This window comes from Vicia villosa, linkage group LG7, assembly GCF_029867415.1.
Source record: "Vicia villosa cultivar HV-30 ecotype Madison, WI linkage group LG7, Vvil1.0, whole genome shotgun sequence".
In the NCBI taxonomy this organism is placed as follows: Eukaryota; Viridiplantae; Streptophyta; class Magnoliopsida; order Fabales; family Fabaceae; genus Vicia; species Vicia villosa.
The window spans coordinates 70,990,123-70,999,316 of NC_081186.1; the positions used below are offsets into that span (position 1 = coordinate 70,990,123).

The 9,194-nt window shown below is 35.1% G+C and overlaps 2 protein-coding genes across 2 annotated transcripts; one reads left to right on the top strand and one right to left on the bottom strand.

Annotated features, from left to right (window-relative positions):
- The first annotated feature begins 201 nt into the window (after positions 1 to 201).
- On the top strand, positions 202 to 4,292 carry LOC131620739 (asparagine synthetase, root [glutamine-hydrolyzing]). The gene is made up of 13 exons (XM_058891904.1): positions 202 to 409; positions 1,230 to 1,368; positions 1,457 to 1,552; positions 1,687 to 1,828; positions 1,927 to 2,117; positions 2,198 to 2,359; positions 2,454 to 2,534; positions 2,629 to 2,850; positions 2,941 to 3,075; positions 3,154 to 3,234; positions 3,325 to 3,411; positions 3,515 to 3,622; positions 3,842 to 4,292. Exons 1-13 carry the CDS (start codon positions 330 to 332, stop codon positions 4,067 to 4,069), a joined length of 1,752 nt encoding a protein of 583 aa, XP_058747887.1. The 5' UTR covers positions 202 to 329; the 3' UTR covers positions 4,070 to 4,292.
- Positions 3,552 to 6,906, bottom strand: LOC131620740 (protein PMR5-like). The gene is made up of 5 exons (XM_058891905.1): positions 6,323 to 6,906; positions 6,021 to 6,192; positions 5,053 to 5,231; positions 4,772 to 4,930; positions 3,552 to 4,697 (listed from the first exon to the last, which is right to left on the bottom strand). Exons 1-5 carry the CDS (start codon positions 6,637 to 6,639, stop codon positions 4,337 to 4,339), a joined length of 1,188 nt encoding a protein of 395 aa, XP_058747888.1. The 5' UTR covers positions 6,640 to 6,906; the 3' UTR covers positions 3,552 to 4,336.
- Positions 6,907 to 9,194: the final 2,288 nt, after the last annotated feature.

A 9,194-nucleotide genomic window follows, 5' to 3' on the forward strand; every position in this document is an offset into this window, starting at 1 on the left:
ACCAAGAACGACCCACGTTTATCCACATGGCATATTATAGATTGTATAAGCAGTCGGACCCACATTTAGTGTCATGGACCATCCAATGGCAAGTAACAACAGTTCATTGAATTTGAATAATCAAAAAACGACGTCGTTTCATCGTCAGCATTTTGTGTCTATCATTCCTATTATGTCTTATAAATACATGTTCGGGGAAGTGTTATGCATACTGAATTGCTTTCAAAGACATATTTAGTATTACAACTACTACATACATATTTTCTTCTTAGTTTTTCCAAATTCTGTCTTTGATTTAATCATCATCATCATATAAAACATAAACTACAATGTGTGGTATACTTGCTGTTCTTGGTTGCTCTGATCCTTCAAGAGCCAAGAGGGTTCGTGTGTTGGAGCTTTCACGCAGGCAATTATTCTCTTCTTATTTAGTATTCTTAATTTCATGCTTCACACATGATGTTTTTTTTTATGATCATAGGAAATAAAAAGTTCTTGATCACATTAATGATCAAGTTCTTTATTTTTAATTAATTAATTGATTTTACATTTCGGACTTTCTAAAAACAATCCGGAGGATTTACTTATTAAAAATAATTGATATAAGTTAAGTAAGCTAACTTGATAAATGTGTTGAGAAAACCGACGATAGAGTTCACATGTTTGAATCGACGATATTCCACTTATTTATCATTATGTAAGATTCTAACCACAAATATATTGTTGCTTAGATAGCAAGACAAAGTTGTGTTGTGATGATCTTGTCATTTTGGATTAAGAATAGTTATAGGACCCAAGTGACATAATCCATATTCCTTGTTTCAACCGTCAAGTGACACGTCATATTCTTTGATTAAAAAAAGCCAATGATTGGTTTTTTAAAGTAATTTTATAATTACTTGAATTTGGTAACTTTATTTTTGGTCTTCATGCCCATCAAGTTAAATTAAACAACAATAGTTTGATAAGATAAGGTGCAATATTATTCTGATCACATCACTAATTGTTTATTACTCCAATAAGGACAAACAAGTGGTATGTGGGGTCCATTTTGAAATGGAATTATTGGTAAATTTATAGTGGAAGGAACTATGAACAATTCAAAGGAGAAAAGTGATTAAATAATTGTAGCATTATATTCTTATTCGAATAGAAAATATATATACTGAAAGTTACATTTTGTATAGTTTTTATATTGATTGATTATTTGTTTGTTGATGACGTAACAGATTGAAGCACCGTGGCCCTGATTGGAGTGGGCTCCACCAACATGGTGATTGTTTTTTGGCACACCAACGGTTAGCCATAGTTGATCCTGCTTCTGGAGATCAACCACTCTTCAATGAGGACAAATCCGTCATTGTCACGGTACACCGTTGACATGATGATATCTTTAACCACAATTACGCTATATGCAATTATCGGTATCTATACTGACACGTGTTGATGATATCAGGTAAACGGAGAGATTTACAATCACGAAGAACTCAGAAAACAACTGCCTAATCATACTTTCAGAACCGGAAGTGATTGTGATGTTATTGCACATTTGGTAATTAGTGATCCTTAATTTTAACAATTTGTTAGGTTTAGATTCATGATTGAACTGTTTATTAATTAAGATTATATAAAAATAACAGACAAACAGATAACAAAATTGTTACTGATGTAAATTTTTTTTCCTAGTATGAGGAATATGGAGAAGACTTTGTGGATATGTTGGATGGTATATTTTCGTTTGTCCTATTGGATACTCGCGACAACAGTTATATTGTGGCAAGAGATGCTATTGGTGTGACTTCTCTATACATTGGTTGGGGATTAGATGGTAATGTTATTTATATATTATTGGATTTTTAGTTTTTGGAGTTTGAAGAAATTTAAATTGAGAAAAATCTGATGAATTTTGAATGTGTTTGGATTCAGGTTCGGTCTGGATTTCATCGGAAATGAAAGGTTTGAACGATGATTGTGAACATTTCGAGTGTTTTCCACCTGGTCATTTGTACTCTAGCAAAGATAGTGGCTTTAGAAGATGGTATAATCCTCTTTGGTACTCTGAGGCTATTCCGTCGGCTCCTTATGATCCTCTTGCTTTGAGGCACGCCTTCGAGAAGGTATGATTCATAAAGGTCTTATCACCGAAGTTTGTATATTTGTTTATGATATCAAATGACGCGATGATTGTGATTTACAGGCGGTGATAAAAAGGTTGATGACTGATGTGCCTTTTGGTGTTCTACTATCGGGAGGTTTGGACTCGTCATTGGTTGCATCCATCACTTCTCGCTACCTAGCAACCACGAAAGCTGCTGAACAATGGGGATCAAAGTTACATTCATTCTGCGTTGGACTTGAGGTTCGCATATATTTATTCAAATTTATGAATCACTTTTATTAACTTTCTGTACTTTAAATGTCATCTTAATACTCGATCTTCTAATGTTGAGCAGGGCTCACCAGATCTTAAGGCTGGAAAAGAAGTTGCAGATTATCTCGGAACTGTTCATCATGAGTTTACCTTTACTGTTCAGGTAACAGCTCGAAATCGATGTTTGAGGGCTACTTCAATACTTGAAACCAAGATTATGAAATGAGTAACATATGGTGTTATGTTATGTTTTGTAGGATGGTATAGATGCAATTGAGGATGTTATATACCATGTTGAAACATATGATGTGACTTCAATTAGAGCAAGCACACCTATGTTTCTTATGTCAAGGAAGATTAAATCACTTGGTGTCAAATGGGTGATCTCTGGTGAAGGATCTGACGAGATCTTTGGCGGATACCTGTACTTTCACAAGGCACCAAACAAGGAAGAGTTTCACCAAGAAACATGCCGCAAGGTTGTTAAAATTATCGTGTTCAGTATTAATACACAGTTTAAGGGGTTGGAGTGTAACGATTAACAAACATGTTTTTCTTTTTATATGCAGATCAAAGCACTCCATCAATATGATTGCCAGAGAGCTAATAAATCGACTTTCGCTTGGGGTCTAGAAGCTAGAGTTCCGTTTTTGGACAAGGAATTTATCAATGTTGCGATGAATATTGATCCTGAGAATAAAATGGTATAAATCAAGAAAGTTATTTTGTTGTTTCAATACTTGTCCAAGAATGTTACTGAGCTGGTTTATTTAAACTTTCAGATAAAACGAGATGAAGGACGAATTGAGAAGTTTATTTTGAGGAAGGCCTTTGATGATGAAGAGAATCCTTATCTGCCAAAGGTACGAATACGAAGTAATTTTCTGTTTTATCGATTTACGCAAAGTTAACTTGCGATCGAAACTAACATTGAAACATTCGATTTCACGCAGCATATCTTGTATAGGCAGAAAGAACAATTCAGTGATGGAGTTGGTTATAGCTGGATTGATGGCCTTAAAGCTCATGCTGCAAAACATGTATTAAATCCAACTTTTTTTTCCTTACAATTACAGTGATGAAGTTTTCTATTGTTACGAAATTCGTGTTCATTATTTTTTGATTCTTGACATTCTCTAATAGGTGACTGATAAAATGATGCTTAATGCTGGTAATATCTTCCCTCACAACACACCAAACACAAAGGAAGCATACTACTACAGAATGATCTTTGAGCGGTTCTTCCCTCAGGCAAGATAACCAATCAATTCTTCTTAATTTGTTGTAACCATAAGCAATGTAGCACTGGTTACATTCAATCATTTCTATTTTCTTAGTTATTACTAGCGGTTATTTTCATGTCAATATCAATACGTATTTAGTGTTTCTGAGAGTACTTCATTGACCATAAGATAACATAGTTTAACAAGTTCTGATTCAAAATTGGTATTTCTTGAACTTGTTTTGCAGAACTCGGCAAGGCTAACTGTTCCCGGAGGACCAACGGTTGCATGTAGCACAGCAAAAGCTGTTGAGTGGGATGCTGCTTGGTCAAACAACCTCGATCCTTCTGGTAGAGCTGCACTTGGAGTTCATGATTCAGCTTATGAAAACCAGAACAAAGTCAACAAAACTGTTGAATTTGAGACGATTATACCACTGGAAGCCGCTCCTGTCGAGCTTGCCATCCAGGGCTAGTTTCAGCTGGGCCAAGGAATGACTGTGCTAGAAGAATGAAGATAATAATTGAAAACATAACATTAATGAAGAATTTGCCATGTGTTTAATTTTATCCGAGGCAAAGTTATGCTATATAATATAGACAATGCTTTAAATAAGTATTGCATCTTGTATCATTTTGAATTCTGTAATTTGAACTGTTATCTTATCTTAATCTATTGGATTTCCAAGTTATGAGTTACCTTGTACAAATTGCTTAAGGTTTTATAATACTAATAAAATGAATTAATAGAATAAAGCAACATAGAGAAGTTGATTCCATGTATCAGGCAAACCAGGAAGACACCAATGACTACAATCAGCTGAGTGATCCGGGTTAGCTCTCTGCTGCGGATTCAATTCACCACTGTAAATCGAAGGGTGTCCATCTTTCCTCAACGCCGATAACATTGTGATGTCAAGAAGATATGCAGGATCACGCATTTCACGAATCACCATATCCACTATTCTCATCTGTTGTTGAGTGTATGTTTCTACTCCTCCATGGTTTATTGTCGTGCCACTGATTGGAGCTGTTTCACCATAGCAGTTCTTCGTTGTCATCATCGTTGTTGTTCTACCAGCTTCTGCATTCCATTCGTTTTGGCTACACGTATATTTCAACGATCAATGCGACAAAATCTTAGCATAACTAATAGCATAACTTTGATAATAACCTACTTGTAATGAGTTGGAGAAATTGCTTGAAACAACACTTGGGTTCTACTTCTGTCGATATTTGCATCAACCCAAGTAGCCCATGTTTTCATACCACTTTCCAACGCTCCCAATCGATCCATGTCAGAATAATACTCCCCTCTTAATTCTAGATAATCCCATCTGCACTCAATTAATCAACAAAACAAACCAAAAAAATCAAATTTCTTCGAAACTCAATCTATGTAATTTTCTAATAGTACTTTCTTGAATAAGCTTCAAAAAAGGAACATATTCTGGCCTACCCTTGAAGTGATCCTTGATGAGTCCACCAATGTCCTGTGTTGAACAACAATACATCAGCACTCTTCCATGTGTTACCATTCTTATCTGCCTCATCAAGCCTCAAGATTCTCTTCCCTTGGACCATATCCATATCCACCAAATAAGGTGCTCTGTGAAATGCAATCTTCACACCATAGTCCTGTATATATCATATTAAATCCAATTTTAACCTCATGTTTCTCTTGTTTTCATAATAACATTCTATAGGAAAAGTCACAAAAATGATGTATGCAATATGTAACTATGTCAAAGTTTTTGAAAATGTTTTGGGCCCCCTCATATGCATACATACTATTTAATTGGACCCTTAAATCTATTAATAATTCAATTGACACTATCTATCAAACCATTTTTCAACAGCTTATTTGTCTTATTATTACCAAAAAGCATGACCCTACCCCTTTCGTGATTCTCAATGAAACTTTAGAAAGAGGGAAACAACCATTCTGCTGCTGGAAAGTTATCATAGTTTAAATCTTAGTAATAGAAATAGAAATAGTGTGAAATGGAAAATGGGGTATTGGTAGATATCAGCAAAGGGACTTTTTCTTATCAAAATAACTATGACGCACCAATACGCGTTGGTGTCGTATCATACCCTACAAAACTGCAAATTGTAGAGTTAGGATTGCCCCATTTATAAATGTCAGTGAAGCGAGACTCTTAAGACACTCACTCCCTCACGCTCAGGACCGGTGGTTTGATACCATGTTAAGAAATGTAGTTGAACCTAATTGAAATTTACAAAACCACTTATAGGATAAGAACTGTCCCCCACTTATAAGCACATGTTCATGCCATATATTCTCTGACGTAAGACTCGTATCACACATGACCGCAATTTTTCGGAATATATCAATGATCATAACCACAATTTTAAAATTTTGTTAGCAATTAACTTAAGCTCATAAATCTATTTTAGACTAACCAAGAATGTGAAGGTGGAAAGAGGATCTCCAGTGACTAGTTGTGTCAGTGATTGAGGTACTGCAGCAGACAGCATACAAATCAAAGACTGCCATTGGTTCCTTCCCAACGAGTCCCCAACAAACATTACAGTCTTTCCTCTCATCTTCATCAGAAACTCAACACCATTGAACCTTCCATTACACAGTACAACAAAACACCATCACTCAGAATATTCAAATTATACTATGAAACTACTACTATACAGTGTACACTACATTATCTAAAAATTCAATCTTTTTCAGTTGTTTGTAAACTTTGTACCTTGGAAGCTCACAATTGAGCGGTTTCCATCTGTATTTAAGGTAATCAGAATCTGGGCGACCATACATTTGGCAATTGAATTCCGGGTCTATGATTTCACAGCTAGAAGATTGATAAAAAGGGTAACTTTCAGTTTCATCATGAAACCAAGTTCCTACAAACAATGCACAACTGCTTTGGTTGTTGCTAGATTTCAAAATGGGTTTTTGATGGTGGTGATGATGATGATGATGAAGAGAAGAAGCTTTTTGACATTGAAGTGAAAGTATGAAAAGAAGAGAGAAGAATGAAAGGAAAACTGAAGAAAGAAGAGACATTGATAGAGAGTAGAAGAGAGGGAAAACTAAAAGGTGTTAATAGAAGAGGTAACTGTTTTGAGAGAAAAGGTATAGAAATGGTGTTGGTGGAGAGAAAAAAGTGCTTTTTCTTTGTTGTGTGCATGTGAAGATGGATGAACGTGGTAACGAATATGGAACTTTTTAAAACCGGTTTAGTAAATTTGAGCAATGGTGAGTTCTTATAGAAAAAAGATTTTTTTTTTCTTTTTCAAACTTCAATTAAACAATGTAATCTAAGATAGAAATGATGAGTGAGCAAGTGGATTTGATGAGAAAATAGGATGCATAGATATTAAACTTTGAAACTCATAATTATAGTGTTTGCTCCATCCTAAATTAAAATGACAAACGGATAGAAAATTGAAAATCATATAAAAGTAGATATTATTGAATAATCTATCCTTAAAATAGAATATTGGATTAGTTTTTCAAATCCAACCAATAATTATTGGGTGTATAAGGTTGAAAATGAAAATGAAAATGAAAGAAGAGAGAGGAGAGCGAAACTAACATCTATCTCAAATTGAAAACTGTAAATTGTGAATTATGTTACAAAGACAACTATCAATGGGTTTATATACTAACATCTAAATATAAATGTTAACCAAATGAAACTCAAATTAAAGCTAAATGCAAACTAACTAGTGTTGAATTTGGATTACACTTCAACACCATCCCTTAATTTATATTCAAGACTAAAATCAACAACACCAATTTCATCCCTCAAGTGGATAAAGTGTTCAATCTTATAGCTTTGGTCAGCATTCCTGCAAGTTGCTTCTAAATGCTACAGTAAACAACTTCAAGCATTCTATTCTGAACCTGATTACGCAGGAAATGGAACTTTGTGTCAATGTGTTTGCTTCTCTCATGAAGCACTAAGTTCTTGGCAAGGCTTATGGCAGGTTGGTTGTCTATCATCAGCTTCACAAGCTTGCACACCTTGATCTTCAAATCCTGTAATAAATTCATCAGCAAACCAGCTTGACACACAGACAAATCAACAACTATGTACTCAGCTTCACATGTTAACAAGGCAACCACAAGTTGCTTCTTGGAGCACCAAGAAATGGGACTTCACAAATACTTGAAGAAATATCCAGAAGTACTTCTTATATCAACTCTATCTCTACACTAATTAAAGTCTGAATAGCATATCAGCTCTGATTCAAATTTAGCACCAGAAGAGAATAAAACTTCATACCTCAAAGCCCTCTTAATATACCTTAGTATCATGACAACAACTTGGTAATGTGACCAATTTGGTTTGTTTATTACTCACCATTCCAACTGCATAGTAGATGTCAAGTATGTTGTTATAGAGATATCTCAATAAGCCAACCAACTGTTTAAAAGTTGTAGCATCTACATCATCACTCTTAACATCATAATCCAACTTGTGATTTTTTTCAGCAGGTGTGATTGTAGACTTTCAATTTGTTTACTCAATTCTCTTCAGAAAATCAAATTCATACTTTAGCTGATGCAAAATTATACCCTTCTCAGAGTACATAATATCCATTCTTAGAACATATACCATGTTTCCTATATCAGTCATCTCAAACTCATTCATCGGCGCCTTCTTGAACATCTCTCTATTAGCAATATGTCATCAACATAGAGACACACCAAAATCATATTACTTACAAAGGTATGATGAACATAAACCCCATACTTTTAGAATCCTTGAGGCTTGGAAAGTTAATCAATTTCCCGATTCCAAGCTCTAGGAGCTTGTTTCAGTCCATACAAGGCTTTATGCAACTTATACATCATCCCTTCCTAATTCTTTTTCACAAATTTAGGAGGTTGTGACATATAAACTTCCTCTTGTAAATGACCATTCAGAAAATCAGATTTTAAATTTTAATGCATCAGAGGTCAAGCTACAAGAGCAACCATTTCAAAATAATCTAAACCATATTTCTGTAGAAATCCTCTTACAATTAACCTTGCTTTATGTTTTGCAATTGGCCCATCTGACGTTAGCTTTATCTTAAAAACCCATCTAATACTGCTGGCTTTCTTATTATTTTGAAGCTCAGTCAACTCCCAAGTCTTGTTTCTTTCTATAGCCTCAAGTTCTTATTTCATGGCCTTCAGTCTCACTTTCTTCTTGAGAGCTTCTTGAGTATTAACTGGTTCAGAGTCTACTAAAATGGAAAACTTAATGACTTCTCCTTCAGAGTCTATCTCAGTATCTCGCTGTAGCAACCTGCCTAAAAATTTATGCTTTCGAGTCGCCACCTATTCTGAAGGGCGAATAGGAAACCCTACACAGATAAGAGATTGAGGGTAAGTTATTATAATCAGGCTGAGGGAAGGTGTTAGGCACCCTCAGCCCTTTCCTAAAGGCTAACATTCAAAGATTAGGGTTGCATGGCAGGAATTAGGGAGAAATGTGGCAAACAGAATTTTAGGACACGATTGAGATTTTGAAGAGGGGGACTCGCCTTGTTGCCAAGTGCCTACGTACCTCCTTAGGGAGGATCAGAGTCTACGTAGTTCGGGAAGAGTTGTACGCCATTTAGAGT

Coding starts and splice junctions, on each gene's coding strand:
- LOC131620739 (XM_058891904.1), top strand. CDS start 330: ATGTGTGGTATACTTGCTGTTCTTGGTTGCTCTGATCCTTCAAGAGCC. Junction 1,829..1,926: donor CATTGGTTGGGGATTAGATG/GTAATGTTATTT, acceptor GTTTGGATTCAG/GTTCGGTCTGGATTTCATCG. Junction 3,076..3,153: donor TTGATCCTGAGAATAAAATG/GTATAAATCAAG, acceptor TTAAACTTTCAG/ATAAAACGAGATGAAGGACG.
- LOC131620740 (XM_058891905.1), bottom strand. CDS start 6,639: ATGTCTCTTCTTTCTTCAGTTTTCCTTTCATTCTTCTCTCTTCTTTTC. Junction 6,193..6,322: donor CTCAATTGTGAGCTTCCAAG/GTACAAAGTTTA, acceptor GTGTAATGGAAG/GTTCAATGGTGTTGAGTTTC. Junction 4,931..5,052: donor CATCAAGGATCACTTCAAGG/GTAGGCCAGAAT, acceptor AATTGAGTGCAG/ATGGGATTATCTAGAATTAA.